Source organism: Psittacula echo (genome assembly GCF_963264785.1).
Source record: "Psittacula echo genome assembly, contig: SCAFFOLD_89, whole genome shotgun sequence".
Lineage (NCBI taxonomy): Eukaryota > Metazoa > Chordata > Aves > Psittaciformes > Psittacidae > Psittacula > Psittacula echo.
The window spans coordinates 88,937-108,025 of NW_027664210.1; the positions used below are offsets into that span (position 1 = coordinate 88,937).

General features: G+C 47.6%; 1 protein-coding gene across 1 annotated transcript in view; it reads left to right on the forward strand.

The window, feature by feature from the left end:
* LOC308232662 (uncharacterized protein) overlaps positions 1 to 14,685 on the forward strand; it is a gene marked incomplete at both ends in the record, with an annotated part of 33,461 nt that extends 18,776 nt beyond the window's left edge. Inside the window, 4 exon segments of the mRNA XM_080639890.1 lie at positions 580 to 742; positions 1,948 to 2,014; positions 14,242 to 14,251; positions 14,671 to 14,685. Coding sequence (XP_080496016.1) covers positions 580 to 742; positions 1,948 to 2,014; positions 14,242 to 14,251; positions 14,671 to 14,685 — 255 coding nt within the window.
* Between the last annotated feature and the right edge of the window lie 4,404 nt (positions 14,686 to 19,089).

The following is a 19,089-nucleotide window of genomic DNA, read 5'->3' on the forward strand; positions in this document are numbered from 1 at the left end:
GACAAACCTTTTAGCAGGCTGGTTGCAATAGAACAAGGAGTAATAGTTCTAAACTTGAAAGAGAGTAGATTTGACTAGATGTAAGGAAGAAATTTTTTACAATGTGAGTGGTGAAACACTGAAATAGGTTTCACAGAGAAGATGTGAAAGATCTTCTCTGTGAAACCTATTCCAGTGGGAAGGGATGCCCCATCCCTGGAAACACCATCCCTGGCTTAGTGGTGCTCTGAGCAACCTGATCTTGTTGAAGATGTTCCTGCTTATTGCAGGGGGTTGGACTAAATGACCTTTAAAGGCCTGTTCCAACCCAAACTATTCTATTATTCTATGATTTTCTCTTGACGAAACATCTGGAAATTGTTTTAGTTAATTTCTTGAGCACTCACCAAACCGATAACTGGAACAACTAGGACATCTAACCTGGACATGTTCTGTGCTCCATAGCATGAACTGAGATCCAAGCCAGGATCCAGCAGGGACGATGCTGTGCTTTTAGAATTGGTTGGCTTTAACTCTGAAACACTAACTTGTGTGCTACTGTTCCCAGGTGTTAGTGAATTATCTCATGTTATGTTGCAGGATAGAATTGCTCACACACCATACCACATACTGCCAGCATTTGAGCAGGAAGCTTTTCAAACACGCCGATCACTGCTGGAACACTTTAGAGTGAAGCTCCGTGAGCGTGTCATCCTGAAAGAGAAAGAGTGGGATGAGGAAGAGCTGAGAAGATCCAAGAAATGTTAGTTCAAGTCTAAGATTAGTTCAAGATTAAAGGTAGCATCACCTGGTGTGAAGGGGAATTGATTATTATAGTTCTCATTATTGTCTGAAAAGGTAACTCCTAATAAAACCTGCTTATCCATGTTTGGTAAGGAGATGTAGGGGTTATGGAATCCTAGAATAGTTAGGGTTGGAAAGGACCTGAAGATCATCTAGTTCCAACCCCCCTGCCATGGGACACCTCACACTAAACCACGTCACCCAAGGCTCTGTCCAGCCTGGCCTTGAACACCGCCAGGGATGGAGCATTCACAACTTCCCTGGACAACCCATTCCAGTGCCTCACCACCCTTACAGTAAAGAACTTCTTCCTTGTATCCAATCTAAACTTCCCCTGTTTAAGTTTGAACCTGCCACCCCTTGTCCTCTCACTACAGTCCCTAATGAAGAGTCCCTCCCCAATTCTACAAATATTAAAGAGAATGAACAGGCTTTGTGAAGAAATCTGAATATGAGTTTAGTGCCTGTCAGCTGCTTCCTGGTAAATCCCTGTACAAGATCTACTACCATGTGTTAAGGAGTGATTGTAGGAGTTGGCTCTTCTTTCATGGGAGAACCTTGGAATTGCTTGTCATTACTGCAGGGATCAGGATACATGCAGTGGTCACTGCGGATATCTAGTGTACCTTCATTCCTTATGGCAACTGACTATCAGGTCCTCTCCCATTATGTCAGTGCTCTTCTGCTATTAAAGTAGCAACAATGAATATATTAATATGTTACATAAATCTTAATTTGGATGGTCTGAGTTACACCCTCAGTACTGGTCAAATGCGTGGTGAAATGAGGCTTAGATCCTAGGTCTCTGATAGGTCTTTGGGACAAAAGATGTAGCACACTTGGGAAGTGAACTCAGAATGTAAGGCTGTTACCTTTGCAGTTCAGCATCACCTGTGACTCTGTGGCTTGTCACAAGCAGGTTGTAAGAATAAGTTATCTGTATGGTTTCTTCCTCTTGGCTGTGACAGGCAGCAATTGGCTCCTATTTTCTTGGCTTCTGAAGCTTGTGGATGGAAGATGCATTTTATTATGTATCTTCAATTTTTCTACAGTAGACAAAGCCAAGCAGACTTTTAATGACAGTGGGTCTTGTGACTAGTATTTGAATTCTTATGTCAGAATACCAATTTTTGTTTTCCCCCCTGTTCTCTTTTGCTGGTGTAGCGGATTCAGCCATTCATAAACGTGTTTCAAAGAAGAAAGGAGGGAGCCAGCATGTGGAAGAAATGAGGTAGGACAGTACTACAGGATACTGCTCTCAAGGATTGACTATTACAAGTCAAAAATCCTATGCCCTGGGGATTTTTCTTCCTCACCAAAATTATTGTCGCCCTGCCATTTTTCTCCTTTCTAATGTTTCTCTCCAGTCTATCCAGACTTACCAGCTGCCATTAGGTTCTTTCTGGGCTCTGATCACATCCCTCCTTTTCAGCTCCAGACTTTGCTATTACTGTTTATAATATTCAGTCTTCTTGTGAGAAGCAGAGTGTCCTTGTGTTTTAAACCAATTAATGACATCAGTACATTAGAGGAGCATGCAAATACTAAGAATTAGGCCCGTACAAATTTTGTAGCTTACATTTCTCCAGAAATTTCAGGAATAAGTTGTACAGTTTGAATGTTATTCTTGGAACTGTGTATTAACAAAAGTTTGAGTAATAATGGAATACTGGCCTCAAGGATATTGAATTCTGTCACCAGTTTCTCATACCGTACGGAATTCACAGGCTTCTGAACTTTGCCTCAGTATTTGAATCAAGAGGAAGTAAGATAGGTGTCAGGAGCTGGGGCCTTTTTGAAGACAGAAATTTTGAGGTAGCATTTTTTTCTGAACCAAGATAGATCAATAGTAGCATAAGATGCAGAAATACCTAGAAGAACATGAACTAACTCAAACTAAAACCTGGAAAGTTAAACTAGTACACCAAGATTTTACAAATAAATCTCAATGATGACTTCCAGCAACAAATGAAACCTTAGTGAAACTTGCTATTTGGAAATGATCCTTAGATGCTTTTAAAAGGATATGAATCTGTAGTCCAGCTTGCACTTATATCTAATATTCTGCTTCCCTGTCCCACTGACAGCCTTAGTCCAAGCAATCTGTTTTATGTTCCAACTTTGGAATAACTGTTGTGGTGCAGAGGCCTATGAAAGCCCTTGTTTGTCTCTGCAGTATTCCAGGGTGTTCTGTGAGTGTTTTAAGTTTGCCAGCTTGGCTTTGTTATCTCTGGCCATATATGATCTGTTTGCATGCCAGTTTGAAAAGAGACATCTCCAGGCCGAGTGTACACTAAAGCATGCAGTGTGCTAGTGTATGGCAGGATGTGGATGTTGGTTTGGTAAAAGCTTGGTCATTTTTCTCACTAGGCTTTTCTGGGGGCTGGCTTTGCAGCTGGTACGCAGTCTGCTCCCCACAAACCCCTGTGATAAGCTGCAGAGACTCCTGTTCTTTATTGCTGAGCATTATTGTTGAACATTATTATTTTTGTATTGTAGCCGTTTTAATGCAGTTTTACTGTGATCTGCAAACATGCTGTCAGCTTGAGGAAAGCATTAACCAAACAACAGTGTGCTTTCATTTTACAACTGTCTTTGTTCTAGATTACCTTTATTTAAATACTGCTATCAGTGTGGACGTTCAGCTGGTGTTCAGCTCTCACCTTGCCAGCATTGTCATGAAGTCTTCACTTGCAGTGATATTTGCAAAAAGAAATCCTGGAATGAGCGGCATAGGCAGGAGTGTTTGGGATTGCTGAGCAAGTCTTCCCATCATTACGATCTGAGTACAGTGGTTTGTGCTTGTATACTGACTGGGGTATGTCTTCCATGTAACGGACCGGTAAAATGTGTTTTACAAAAGAATTTAAATAAGAAGGTTCAGTTCATTCACTTTAGTGGCTGTGATCTTTGTAAACCCACCAGCTTTAAGAGAGCTGCTACTGTGTCATTACTTGGAACGTGAGGAGAAAAGAATCTTTAAGGTGAGTGCAGAGCAAAGGAAATGCTCTCTCCGAGACTAAGGTTAGCTACTGTGAACATCCATAGACAACTTTCCAGGCTGAAAGACCACCATAGAGCAAACAAGTTAGGCAGGGTGGAGCTTTCGGTACAAATTCTACCAATTAATCATCTGTACCTGTATTTTAGAAGAGAAATCAATGAGATTTCTGACTTTTACGCATGGAGTCGTTAATACCACACCACTGTGCTTATTGGAAACCACACTTGTGCTCATAAAAATGAAGCCCCATGCTACCTAGCAGTAGAAGACTGGCAAGGTAGAAATTACACTATTTGAATTATATCAGATGCTCACATAGATTGAATGAGAAATCTGACGTATGAAGTGTGAGGTGGATACAGAACTGCTTTATTCACAGAAGTTCTGCAATTGATGTATCTTCTAGCGTCTGCCTTGAATGGGACTTTTAAATCTTGGATACATATAAAACCCTGTGTGTTTGGAATAGTGGGGTCTGTCCCACTGGAGATAAGTTATATCAAACATAGATGTTTACCAGTATGGGCTCTAGAGAATCAAAATATTACAGAACGGAACAGAATAGACATCAGACTGAAAGTTGGCAGCTGTATACGGCAACTGTACACTGAAGGACTTAAACATGAAAAAAAGGACGTTCATTTAGAAAACAGAATTTTACTACCTTGTGTTTAAAAATTTAGTGCATTATGGGTACAGCTGGGTGAAACATCAGGATGTTAACTGGTCGTTATTTAAGTTCTTTGAGGTAAGCTTTTTCCTGTATGGCAAATGCAAAATTTCATTAAATTCAGATTCAGTGACTTCAGAGCAAATGTGAATGCCTTTCTGTAGACAGAATTTTTCTCAGTAATAAACAAGCTTCCTCAGTAGTGTCTCCCTGTCTAGTTAATTTTGAGGTGGAAAGGGTTTTGTTTGTTCCTTTGTTATAGTATTTTCTCTCCTGTTGTGTCCTTGATTTAAAATGACCTGAAATTCCCTCAGATGAGTTTTAGCAATTCAGTCTGTTGCTCTGAGAGGCTCTGATGCCCTTCGCCCCCTTTCCTGATTCCTTTTCACTGTAGTACGATGTGATTAGCATTTATTTTGTACTTCATAAGCAAAACTCTCAATGTTTATCTGAGTTTTGAAGTAACTAATAGTATTAACTGCAGATACATTTACTGGAAGAAGCAAGTGTCATTTACACTCGCATATGTAGTCATTGTTTGCTAGGAAGTTTATAGGTGAGTAGGTAGCCGCAGCTACCCCAAGAGTTGTGTCTGTTAGCATCACATTTAATAAACTATGCCAGAATAGGAACTTCCAGGAATCTTGTACGTGCTTCCAGTTTATTGTTTCAGAGAAGCAAAAGTCACACAAAGAAACGTGGCCGGCTTTGGGTTTTTTTTTCAGAGAAGAGTACAGCTCGAGCAGCTCCGGATGGAAGCAGTGCAGGATGCCAAAAGAATGTCACTGGCAAAAAGGGGGAAAATGGAAGAGAAAGAAAAGATGAAGAGAGAGGTGGAAGAAAGAGTAAAACTGGGACTGGTGGAAGAGAGCATCGCAAAGAATGACTGACTTGTTTCAAGTCACTCCTGCTGTTGTTAGGACAAGTTTTAATTCCACTGTTCTTTCTGCCTTGTGATGCGCTTCTGCTAAGCTTGAAAGTGATCTAATTTGACATGTTTGAGAAAGTAAAGCCAAACCCGTCTTTCTAAGATACTGCATATGAGCTCAAGGATTATAATGCCATCGAAAACCGGTGTGTGTATGTATATGCAAGCTATGTGTTTCTATAAATTTTTGCAATTAGAAATACAGTGAACTTCAGATTGCTTTTAATGGTCTCATGCCACATATATATGTATATATATTTTAAACCACACTATTGCCCCTTATTAAACATCATCACAAATACTCCAGTAGGGAGGGAGTATCTGAGCATATCGAGAGTGACTACATGGCTGGGGGGATGAGGGCTAAGGTCAGCGTGAGTCCAGATGGTTTTCTCTTTAATCCTATTGCCAAATTGGAAAGGCTTAAGGAGGAGTGGATGTATCTTGAGGTTCAGCACGTTGTTGTGCAGCTGTGTCAATGACAACGGTGTGATTTTAAAACCACAGGACCACCTTTGGGGGTCAAGGATTGGTAGGGACAAGTAGAACTTTCCCGACAAAGAAGGTAGAAACCCCTCTTTGCTAACAGACTGGCAAACCTGAGGAGACTAGAATAAGATAGGAGGGAGATGATGACTTCAAGTGAGGAAGCGGTGAATTGGTTTGGCAAGCAAAGGTGCAGAGTGATGTGGTTGACGGTTTTCAAAATCTACAGAACAGGGAAGAACGGTGCACACTCACAAATAAGGAATTGCTGAGGGGACATTAGCAAGGGGTGTGTGGGGGTTGTTCCTCATCTTTCAGGAGTGTCTGTACGCTAATGCAGTCAGTATGGGGAGCAAACAGAAGAAATTAGAAGTTTACATGCCATTAGAGGGCTACAGTCTCAGTGAAGTCACAGAGATGTGGTGGGAAAGCTCACATGACAGATGTGCTGAAACGGATGGACACAGGTTCTTTAGAAGGGACAGACTGGGAAAGGGATGAGCGGGAGTTGCCCTTACTGTGACAGCGGCTGGAATCCATGGAGCTCTGCCTTGGGGTGAACAAAGCCGGTTGAGAGGTTATGGCTCAGGATTAGCCGGCAGACTAACATGGGTGATGTGAGTTGAGGTATCTGTTACGGACTGCCTGATCAGGAAGTAGATGAGGTCTTCGTCAAACAGCTGGAAGAAACCTCATGCTCATAGGCCCAAGTCCTAAGGGAAGACTTTAAGCACCCCATGACATGATGGGGAGGAGAATCAAAAGAATGTAACTCCCATGGGTTGAAATAGGAACAGTCCAGTAATTAAGGTATAACACAAACCATTGCTGCTGCCAACAATAATAATAATGATGAAGGGAATAACAAGGGGAGAGAATACAACCGCTCACCATCCACGCACCGATACCCAGCCCGACCAGAGCAGTGATCGAGCCCTTCCAGGTAACTGCCCCCAGTTTCCATAGTGGGCATGAAGTGCTGTGGTATGGAATACTTCTTTGGCTAGTTTGGGTCAGGTGTCCTGTCTCTGCTTCCTCCTGGCTTCCCTTCCATCCTGGCAGAGCATGAGACTCACAAAGTCCTTGGTCAGAGTAAACATGACTGAGCACCAACTAAAAACATCGGTGTTATCAGCGCTGTTCCCAGGCTGAAAGTCAAAAGCACAGCGCTGCACCAGCTACTGAGAAGGAGAAAAATGACTGCTACAGCTGAACCCGGGACACAGGGTTAAACTCTGCCAGCGTGGGACATGAGTGCTGAGCATGGGGCTGGGGACCACACCAAATGTGGGGAAAGGGCCAAGCTGAGGGTCAGGGCTCACACAGAACTTGGAGGTGAAGGCCAAGCATGGAGCTGGAGCCAGGGGCGAGCATGGGGATGGGACTGCATTGACGCTGGGATGGGAAGGCTGGATGGATATGGCTCTGAGTGTGGGGACGGAGACAGTGACAGGCATGGGTGCAGGAGCACTGGGCTGCAGGAGCCTCTGGGAAAAGGCTGCAGCTGGTGGCAAACCAGGGTGGGATCATGGTACAGAAGCAGATAGGGATACCTTGAGACAATGTAGAGATGGACTTTTAGAATCCCTGGAGTTGAGCAGGATAAAAAACAACCAGTTGCAGTCAGGTGAGGGAAAGTCAGTAAGGGTCAACAGAGCACTCATCTGATGTTTGTGCTCGATGAGCTTAGCAAAGGAGTATGTATGGGAGGGTCCACCCTGGAAATAATTGTTTCCCTTTTTGTCAACCAACCCACTCCTGACATCCAAAAAGATTTTTCTAAACATGCTCCAGCACGGCAAGGGCAAGGAAGAGATGAAATTGTGTAGCGTAGCAACTTTTGTCTTTAATGGGAGGAAGGATCACAAGGAGAAACTGAGGAACAATGCAAGTTCCCTTGCTAGTTCCCACAGCCCTTAGGGGTCCAGGACCCTTTTTCCCAAAAGGAAGGGGACAAGGGCAAGGATACAGTATACCACAAGGACTTTTTTCCCCTGAAATTGCCCAAGCCAATTGCTGCAAATATTGTGAATCATAAGGCCACTGGAAAAAAGATTACCCCTTTAAGCTATGTTTTTCTCTGGCATCACAAGCTATGCCAAGTTTAACCATGACTTCCAAATCCAGTCCCCTGCACCTGCACAGGAAAATAAATACACCCAAAATTCACAATTACTGGGAATCTGTTATACAGCAACCTTCAGTAAAGCCCACGTGATTTTAAATACCATAAACCCACGTCAAGAGTTCCCACACACCCGTCAGGGGAGGAAGGGGGAGGGGGGGAATTATCTGTGCCCAGTAGATATGGGCACCATGCATTCATCTCTGAACAGCTACAGGTTGGGCAGAGAAGAGATTCAGAGCAGCCCTGCGGAGAAGGACTTGGGGGTGTTGGTCAATGAGAAAATGAACATGAGCCGGCTGCAGTGTGCGCTCGCAGCCCAGAAAGCAACCGTATCCTTGGCTGCATCAAGAGGAGCGCGACCAGCAGGTCGAAGGAGGTGATCCTGCCCCTCTACTCTGCTCTCGTGAGACCTCACTTGGAGTATTGTGTGCTGTTCTGGTGTCCTCAACACGAAAAGGACATGGAACTGTTGGAACAAGTCCAGAGGAGGGCCATGAGGATGATCAAGGGACTCCCGTATGAAGACAGGCTGAGAAAGTTGGGGCTGTTCAGCCTGGAGAAGAGAAGGCTGTGTGGAAGCCTCAGAGCAGCCTTCCAGTATCTGAAGGGGGCCTACAAGGATGCTGGGGAGGGACTCTTCATCAGGGACTGTAGTGACAGGACAAGGGGTAATGGGTTAAAGCTTAAACAGGGAAAGTTTAGATTGGATCTAAGGAAGAAATTCTTTACCGTGAGGGTGGTGAGGCACTGGAATGGGTTGCCCGGGGAGGTTGTCAATGCTCCATCCTTGGCGGTGTTCGAGGTCAGGCTGGATGAGGCCTTGGGTGGCATGGTTTAGTGTGGGGTGTCCCTGCCCATGGTAGGGGGGTTGGAACTAGACGATCTTCAGGTCCTTTCCAACCCTAACTATTCTGCGATTCTAACAAATGACCACAATACATGGACACAGTGGGACTACAATACAGCATGGGAATTGAATAAAGGTCCCCAAGACGTGCCCTTTTTCAGAAAAGGCACCCTTCCAGGTGGGCCACCTATCAATTACACGTTCTTTTGTACTATCTGAAAACAGCCCAACCAGCGTCTTAGGGACGCATTTACACAGCGAACCGCAGGCAAAGTTAACAACCCATTAACAACTGCCTAAACTATGCCTGGACGGAAAACCTGCCTACCAATTTGTATAGGATCAAAAAGCCATCAATGACTGGGTACAAATATTCCACCTGATAGTGCCTGATCCATCAGTTCTTGTTGCCTTTATCTCCCAGGGTGGTGATCTCATAGCAGCCTTCCAATATCTGAAGGGGACCTAGAAAGGTGCTGGAGAGGGGCTCTTCATCAGGGACTGTAGCGACAGGACAAGGGGTGATGGGTTCAAATTAAAACAGGAAGTTCAGGTTAGATATAAGCAGGAAGTTCTTTACTGTGGGGGTGGTGAGGCACTGGAACAGGTTGCCCAAAAAAAACAAGTGGGTAAATGCTCTATCCCTGGCCGCATTCAAGGCCAGGTTGGACAGCGCCTTGGGCAACATGGTCTAGGGTAAGGAGTCCCTGCCCATAGCAGGGGGGTTGGAACTGGATGCTCTTAAGGTCCTTTCCAACCCTGACTATTCTATGATTCTATGATTTTGATTCTCCCCAACTCCCTTGGGTCTGGGGAAAGAGGAAAAGAAGAGAGAGAAGGAAGAGAGGAAGGAGCTTGCAGAACTCATGGTGCTGGCCAGAGATTCCTCCTCCTGAATGTCAGCCGCCCGCAACAGGAAGGTTGCCATGAGAAACCTTGAGGGTCACAGGGATGTTCCCAAGGGCAATAAGGGAGCAGAGGGGACAGATTTCCCATGGTGTCTGGCACCAAGTCCAATCTCTCTCAGCTACTTGTGGTTAAAGGAACATCTCCATTTGCTGGGAGATGAGAATCTGCCACGTCCTAGGGAAGGAGATCCACAAAGCAGTTGTGATGAGACCTGAGAGGTGGGGAGGATCAGAGATGTTTCCCCTCGTCCCTCCCCAGGCTTCCTCCTCGTGCACCCCCAGCCTCATTGCTTTCCAGGTTTGTCTGGGATGTCTAACCGTGCAAGGACAAGCTGGGTGGAGATGGACACATAGGACACTGCAGGGAATTTGGGTACCCAAGGAGAGGAGATGGGGGAGTGTCGAGGGAGGGGATTTTGGGAAGTCCAGCTGAGGTGATTGGTAGGCACTGAAGGAAAAGAACTGAAACAGATCCAAGTTAAGGGGCCTGGGAGGACCACTGTTAGGGGAATTTAGGCTATGGACCAGACAAAATAATAAGCATAGATCTAGGAAGAACTGAAAGGTCATGGAGAGAGAGCAAGGAGGATTTCTTTATGGACACATAACCATAGACTTGGTGGAGGCCCCTCCATGAGTTTGGGATGTGTCTTCACAGGCATGGGACAGATGTGACTATTCACTGTGAACCTGGGCTCCGGGGAAAGAAAGACTTATGGAAGGAAGGAGAGGGACTGATGGGATTGGGTAGCCCCTTGATTGGTCAGGGAGAGGCAAAGCCGAAGAGGCTTGGTCCCCAACATTGCAGCTTTCTTCTGCAGGATTGATGATATGAGCTTGCTGAGAAATCCTACCCCAGTCTCCCCAGAGCTCCCTAGATGTCTCTGGAGGGGCATTTCCAGGCTCCCTGGGATCCCATTACCCCAGGCTGGCACCTGAGGGGCCATCTGGGCACTTACCACATGGTCCAAGTTCAACAATCAAAGAGGTATGATTTGAGCTCTGGAGAGAGAGAAGAGGGCAATGGGATGAGAGTTAAGGACCCAGGACTCCAGAGGCGGATCCATACCTTATGCTGGGACCCAGATGTCCATGAGGGCAAAGAACATCCATAGTCATTGGGATCTCCTGCAGCCTAGACCAACCTCCAGCCTTATTCATTAATGAGGTTTAATAATTTGGGGTCACCTGTGCATCTGATTTGGTGTACCAGACGCTGAGGAGCAAGGCCAAGTTGAGCACTGTGATCTTCATCTTCCTCCTTTGATTTACTATGTTTATTAATTGGTTGTAAAGATGTTAGTGATCACTTGATTCACGCCTTACCTGAACATTTGAAGGTTCCATGCACCCTGTGTAAAACCACAATTGGGTGCCTCAATTTAGCTGAAACACCTTATGTGCGTGAATAAATATTTGTTCTTGTAATTCTGTACTTCGTGTCCTGACCTCTCTTACCTCAGTCAGTGTGAAGTTTTGCGACACCACCACCGTCATTGTCAGCCTAAGTCAGCGCTGTCACCGAGCAAGATGTGACCATTCAGAGTGGACACAATGAATTGTCTGCTTGTCCCCAAGCAGCCACTTGGAGCTGACTGCAGGAACAGAGCTCCCCTGGCTGTAGGAAGGATGTCTGTCCCCACAGCACCTCTGATAAGATGCGGGTTTTTTTGTTTGTCCAGGGCCCACAGGACAAGGATCCTGTCGAGGAAACTTGGAAAGAGCCTGACCCAGGTGGGCTGTGGCAGTTGAAGCATCCGGTATGCCTGGGTACTGGGGAGATTTCCTTCCCTGCCTATCCTGGGCAGCATCCTCTGACCAGTGTGGGGTAGGGGCAGCCATGAGAGCCTGGGAACTTGCCAAGCCTGGAACTGTTCATGCCTGTTTTCAAGCACTGCAACCTCATCGTGCGCAACAATCAACTGCAGTTGCAATAGAGCCTTAAAGCATGGTTGTCAGCCTGGCTTCTTTCCATGAGACAAGCAAAATGCTGTCCACGTGCCATTGCTAGAAGGAAAGGAGAACAACACTGAGAGCACTCTCATAGTTCTGGCCAATCCCGGGCAATTTTCACATCAGGACAAAGATCTGTTTCTCTTGCCTGTTTCTGAAAGGTAACCATTGAAGCATGTCAGGTTTCTCTCTCCAGCCCCGTTCACCTCTCCTCCCCAAGACAGCTTGGCTGAGGTGTCCCACCAGGGATGGGGACAAAGGCTGCTGTTCCCAAAGAACCACTCCAATCCCCCATCCCTATTGGGGTGGCCTGTCTACCAGTCTCTCGAGGGAGCAGAACATCAGAAGTGCTCATGTGCAACTGTCAGCAAACCCACCAACCGCTCTGAGCAACGGCAGCACTGAACTGAGTGGCCATACTGAGGCCCTCTGAGGTCAGTGTCAGGAGAGCAGAGCTGTGAATGCCAAGTTGTTGTCCTATTCTTCAGACTCGTCCTCTCCTGAAGTGTCACAGTCTTTCCACATACCAAGCAGAAGCCTCAGCACTTGCTCCCTCTAAAATAACTAAAATAATCCACTGTGAGGATAATTCTACAAGGCTGGTGGGGAAAACCTGACTTGGATCTTGAAGCCCATGGGATATTTCAGGGGAAGCAAGAGGTCACCTGGTTTGTCTCCATTATGATACAGACTCCTGTCGTAGCTTCAAATAAAGCCTGCCTAGTTCGATTCAGATGGAAAGCTAGGAACAAAGAAGCACTGTGTGTGGCTGAGAGCTGAAAATAGCTGGGACTCTCCAGTGAAACATTAAAGGTCATTTCTGAAGATTACCCATTACATGATGAGTGCTTGTTCTTTACAGAAGACTTGGTATAGAGAAGAGAACTGTTGTTGGACAGTTCTGAGAAGATATCAAGCACTTCTGAATATTTGCTTTGGAGATTGTTTAAAGGAGAGGCAGTCAACTGGAAAATTGTTCTGCCTTGTGCATTAGCTGCTGAAGCCACAGAGTGCTGAATAATTAGCATTTCAGAGGGCTATGACACAGCTGTGAAGTCGTTGTTCAAGGCATTGCATGCATGTAAGTAGTGAAGTGCAGTGGGCAGTGCAGCCCACCCAGCCGCTCGCTCCGTCCTTGCAGTGAGCTCAATTCTTCCTCTATCTCCCCATCCCCTCCATTCCCCCTTCACTCACCTAGCATCTGTTGGTTTCCCCATCCCTTCCCACTTCATTTCTTCCCTCTCTCCATCCCTTCATCCCTCCATCCATTACCTTTTCACCCTTCCTGAGTCACTCACTCACCAACATCCACAAATATCACTGGGAGCAGCACAAATGGACCAGCAATGATTTTATCGTCAGTAAATTGACTCGAGACTTTCTGTACCTTGGACCTTCTGTATCAGCAGTATCAGAGCATACAAGTGAAGCCTACTATGCAGGAGCTGATCTGCCTCCTTCTACAGCTTCATGCCCAACTGGAACATCATCTGCAAGGACCTGTAATTTAGGGGGCTGGAGGATACTGATTACCACCTCAATCAACACCTCTAGGGACTGTGAGAGCCATCTGGGGGATAATGGTCCTGAATGTGAGAAGAGAGAGAGGTGGAAAGCCACCAGATAGTATCTAAATGACTTGGAGGGGGGAGAGATGTGGGGCTCCTGGCCTGGCTGGTGGTTACTTGTGGTCACTTCCGATTTTCAGCTGCCTCTAGAGAACAATAGAGAGGTGACAACTTCCAGCAGGGCACAGAGGTTCTCTGTTCCCAGGGTTTCAGTCACCCCACCCCTGCCAGCAACCCCTATTTCCACAGTGCTGCCCCCAGTGTCATCCCATACACCCTGAGTGCGATCCCAGCATCACCTCAACCCCCTGAACCCCAGTGCTCCCAGTACTCCCTCAGTCCATCCACCTGCCCCAGTGCCCTCCCACACCACTCCCTGGTTCCCTTTGTCTGCCCCAGTGGTCCCACTTCTGCTTCCTTTCTCTCCCACCTTTCCAGGGCCACTTCTTTGTTCTCTCCTCCTACCCCTGTGCTCCCAGGTCTGCTCTCTCGTTCACCCAGTCTGCACCAGTTCTTCTACTTCTGGTCTCTAATTCCCCTCATTTTCCCCAGCGCTGCACGGGGAGGGTGGAAATGGAAGGGCTCAGCCATCTGGGGGTGGTGAAGGCGGACAGACAGAGAAGAATTAGATGAGTTGTACCTATTCATATGCCCCTTACAACACCCTAAAGGGCAACTCCTTTGGCTGCCTTTCTGTGGTTTGTTGCTCTTTTGGGGGTGTTTTTCTCAGAAGGTGATGAGCAGCTGCAGTTGATCCTGCAGCTTCCTGGAATTTGTACGTTCCTGGTGACCACCTGAAATGTGTTTTCAGAAGCATAGCCAATGCTATTTCACTGGGAAAAGAGAGGGATTTCTCAATGCCTGTGCATTCCATGGCCCAAGTGGTAGCTCTATGTGGGATTGCCAGCAACAGGAATGATGAGGGTTAACCTGTTTCTGCCATTTGGTCTGTGGCTTGCCCTCTAGGAGCCTGAGGGTAAGAGGAATAGGGAGGCTCAAAGCACAGGCTGAATGTGGAATTGTCCTGAAGGCCACATGCAGGCTGCATAAAGCAGCTCCGCTGCTCTGTGGGTTTGTGTAGGGTTTTGTTTTTAAAGCAAACAGTAGGGCTCTGCCTGGTCTTAGGGTCTTTTCCCACACTTTTTACTATTGTAATATATGTTAGTTAAACATCGCCATTCTGTAATTCTGTTGTGTGGCAGACTTTTATATAAAAGCAACAGGAATGGCCAAGTAAAACACATCTGGCACTAAAAGGGAGATGTGCACTTTTTTTGCATCATGCCTGCAGGACTGGATTCCTGCTGTGAGATCTTCCTGCATTTACTCTGCTCAACTCCACTTAGTTTTCCAAGACAAGCTGATGTCTCTAATTCTGTCTCTCCTGTTGCACAGGACGACTGGCTGTAACAGACCAGCTGCATCCAGGAAATGGCTTTTTGAGTTGGTGGCTTTGCGAACATCAAAGTCCACAAACTCGGTGGACCACCAGAGAAGTTATGAGGTGGCTTCTTTTGTTCAGAGCTCAGTGGCGATTGTTTTTTTGCAAGACCACTTAGAAAATATCTAAAAAATCCTATTTAAAAACTCCAAACAAACAAAGAAGCCCCAAACCCCAATTTGTAAGCCTTTGGAGACAGACCACCGTGGGTCAATTGGTCTTCAACTCTTGGTGCTTTTGCACAATCTCAATGAATCAGAAATTACTATTAACAATCCCTACACCACAGCGTCTGTCCTGTGCCAGCCCACCAACTGAATTACTGACATTTGTCTCGATGAAAGAGGAAATAGATTTTGTGGTAACATGATGAAGAGGCCGGCGTATGGATTTCCCCTGTGATTTGAGAGCACCATATGATTTAGCTGCTCTCTTTTGCCCAATTCCAAGTGGAAATAATCAAGATTATCCAAGTAAAGCAGCAAATTAATATCATGTCTGTCAAGGGGCTGGTCAGATAAAATCCGTTCAAGACCTCAGTGCAACTGCTATGGAAAACTTGGTTGCTTCTTTGTCAAAGGTCAGGAGGAATTTGAAGCTATTTTTATTCCAGTTGTCCCTCTCTTCTCTCTCCACAGGTGTGTTAACAACCGATGCAGCTTTCTGTTAGTTTGGAAGTTGATCTGTTCTTCGCAGTCCTGAAAGACATGCAGGAGGTGCCCTACAGGACACACAGAGAAGTGCTGGAGCATGTCCAAAGAAGGACAGCAGAGGAGGTGAAGGGTCCAGAGAGCAAGTCCTGTGAGGAATGGCTAAGGGAACTAGGAGTGTTTAGTCCGGAGAAGAGAAGGCTGAGGGGGGGCCTTCTCACTCTCTACAGCTACATGAAAGGAGGATGGAGAGAGGTGGGGGTCAGTCTCTTCTTCAAAACTTACAAGGAGCAGGACAAGAAGAAAGTGCCTCTCGAGCCCAAAAGAGAGAGCAGGTGGCTGTGGCTTGATCAGCATCACCTGAAAGGGGAAAAGGGAGGAAAAGAAGGTGCCCATAGCGCCTTGTTCTCCAGAAGACTTGTCCGCAGTGCAGGCGTCTGGCATAACGAGTTGCTGTACGTGCATTTGCCCTTTGCTGTGTGTTGCTGTGTGTTGCTGTGTGCATGCCTGGGCACCTTTAGCTGAAGTCCCCCTGTCACAGTGGCGGGGAGAAAACTTGATGGAAAACTCCCGTGTTATCAGGACATTGCTAATGATCTGCTGCTGTTACTGACTGGCATTTCTCCCCTTTCTGGTGAGGAAGATAAAGGCAAGAGAGACAGAGCTAAGGGGCAGATACAATACATCCCTCAAGGGGTCTTAGAAGGCCTCCCAAAGGAAAGATCTAGTCTCTGATGCAAACTGGAGTGACATGCCCTGTCCACGTGGCAGGGCAAGCTCGTGGCTGGAACTGAGCTGGCACTGGAATTGGTTCCAAGTCCTAGCTCCAGTTCCCTCCTAGCTCCAGCCAGACATTGCTGGATGCCCCTGCTCTGCCAGCTGATCCCCAGTGTGTGAGAAAGGTCCGATCCAGGGTCTGCTTATGCCTTCTGAACAGCTCGTGATGTGTGAGCGCGCATCAGCATTGAATAGCTGAGCTAGTGAAAGGCAAAGATGTGTTCCTTGGCCTCCCTCTGCTCAGCTTTGGGCCAAGGCAGGGAGCAGGCCTGCTGTCCTGTGGCTGGTCTCTCCGCTAAGGTGGTTGTGTGTTCTCAGAAGCCCCAACAGAAGGTGGGGATACTCAAGGGCTGGTAGTTGCAAAGCAGAGGATGAGGGGCGGGCAGGCTGCTTTCCCTTTCCCAGGCAGTAGTCCTGGTTTTGGCTGAGACAGAGTTAATTCTCTTCCCTGTAGCTGGTGCAGTGCTCTGTTTTGGCTTCAGTCTGAGAGCAATGCTGGTAACACACCAGTGATTTAGTTGTTGCTCAGTAGCACTTATCCTGATCAAGGACTCTTCAGTCTCTCATGCTCTGCCAGTGAGGAGGAGCACAAGAAGCCAGGAGGAAGCAGAGACAGGACACCTGACCTGAACTAGCCACAGAGGTATTCCAGACCACAGCATGTCATGACCGGTATAGAAACTGGGTGAGTTGGACGGAAAGGACCGTTTGATGCTGGATCAGGCTGGGTATCGGTCAGCGGGTGCTGAGCAATTGTATTGGGCAACACTTGTGTTTTCTGGATTTTCATTTCTCTTTTTCTGTTGCTTCCTAGTATTATTATAATTTCTGTTATTGTTGGTGTTGTTTATATTATCACTATCTTTTACTTGCTTTCAATTATTAAACTGTTCTTTTCTCCACCCGCAGGTTTTACATTCTTCCGATTCCCCTCCCCATCCCACCCAGGGGGTGGGCGAGCGGCTGCCTGGTGCTGAGCTACCAGCTGGGTTTAAACCAGGACAGAGGGACACTCCAGTTTGCCCTCATCTGCCCTTACCTGGGGCACACGGTGTGCGGGAAGGGAATCTCCTTTACACAGACACCACAGGAGCCCACATTCCCTCAGCCACTCTGCTCACTGTGGTGATGCAGCCGGAGAGGATCCAGGCATGCGGCCGCTGGCAGAGGAGAGGGGACACAGACACAGACACACAGAGTGCAGCTTTGCTGAACGGGTTTATTGATCATGAGAGGGAAACGGCCCAGGGCTCCCAGGGGATCAGGTGGGGTCCTCCAGGGATGACCATCTCCTCATGGCGCTGGAGGGGGACACGATAAGGAGGTCACCACCACTTCGGTCCTGAAAGACAGATCCCTAAATGAAACACCCGCCCGCGGTGTCTGCTGGAACACGAGAGGGGCCTTGTCCCCGGTGTCTCTCTGCAGAGACCTGAGGAAGGAGAAGGGAATTGGAGACCCCAATATGCCTGGGATAGGGCTTGGCTCCTGTGAGATCCATAGGGCACCCAGACTCCCTTACAACAGGAAGCCTTGAAACCTCCCAGAGCCCTGCCCAGCCCTCACGGTCATCCTGGGGGTCTGTATGGCACCAGAGCCCTTGCCTGGCCTGCACAGTGATCCTCTGGGTCTGCTGAGCCCCGCTGAGTGCAAGGAAAGGCAGCTCTGTCCAGCTTGCCCTGGCACATGGATCATGGACAGTCCCCTCTGTTTCCCTCTTCCATACCCAAGCTCTGGCCACCCCTGAGGGCTCAGGGATTTCCTGGGCCTCAGAATCCCTTGTGGGGCTGGAAATGCCCTGATGCTGCTCACCTAGACACGAAGACCTACAGCCAGGCGTTTCTGGCGGAGAAGCACCAGAGGAACCTGGGGAGAAAGGGAGGGTTAGGGACACGCTTGGGTGCACTGGGGTGTACTGGCAGGCAGGGAAAAGCGATGAGCAATGGGGTCCTTGGAGAAGGTGCTTTCAGGGAGAAATGGGGTACAAGAATTTGCATGGTGGTACACAGAAAGCAATGGGGGTCCTGGGGAAGGGGTCACCTGGGTGCATGGCCGTGTATTGGGGCATCCTGGGGTGCTTTGGGTTGTAATGGGATGGATGGGAGTGCAAGGGGGACCCAGGGGAAGGGGGCCTCCCTGGAAAAACACTGGGGTGTTGTGGCCATGAGGGGGGAGCATCTGGGGACAGCAGAACTCATGATACCTACCTCAGGCTTCTTCCCTTCCTCTATTTCGAGTTCCCCCTGTAGAGAGACCACAAAACCTCACTGGTCACTGGTATGTCCCCAGTACCAGCAAGGGACCAGCAAGGGATGGGAGGCGTAAACTGCCATCTAGTTCCCCAGATTGGTTGCCCTCTAAGTCCACCCCAATACTCACACTCAGGCCATAATCTCCACTTTCTTCTAAGACTGCCTGGGAAAGAGAGCAAAGAGCTTGTCTGGATTGGACCTCAGTGGGGCTTTGTGTGGGGCACAGGTGTCCCCAGCCTCCCCAGGCCCACAGCTTCCCTCTGGTCTGAGCAGGAAGATCCCTTCTGCTCCCCCCCACCCCATTGCTCCAAGTTTCACCTGGGATACCTGTTCATGCAGTGACCAGGGGTGGGGACAGAGGTAAGGACAGCCTGGAGAACTAGGGGTCTCCAAAGGGGATGGGGTGACTGGGACCCAAAGATAGGGCACTGGCGTGAACTAGCCAGGCTGATAGCATTGAAGGGACAGGACCGTGTGGGATGTTAATGTGGGGTATAGGAATTCAGGTGCAGAGGATAGGGGGACTTCAAGTGTGGTGGTTGGTAGAGGCAGAAGGCCGACTGCAGAGGACCAAAGTGAGGGGACTGGGAGAGTGTTTGGGAGCTGGGGTTCAAGGAAGTGGCTTTGGGGACATTACCACAGTGGACAGGATGAAAGGTAAAGGACTGAGGGGGGCGACGTCCCAAAGGCATTG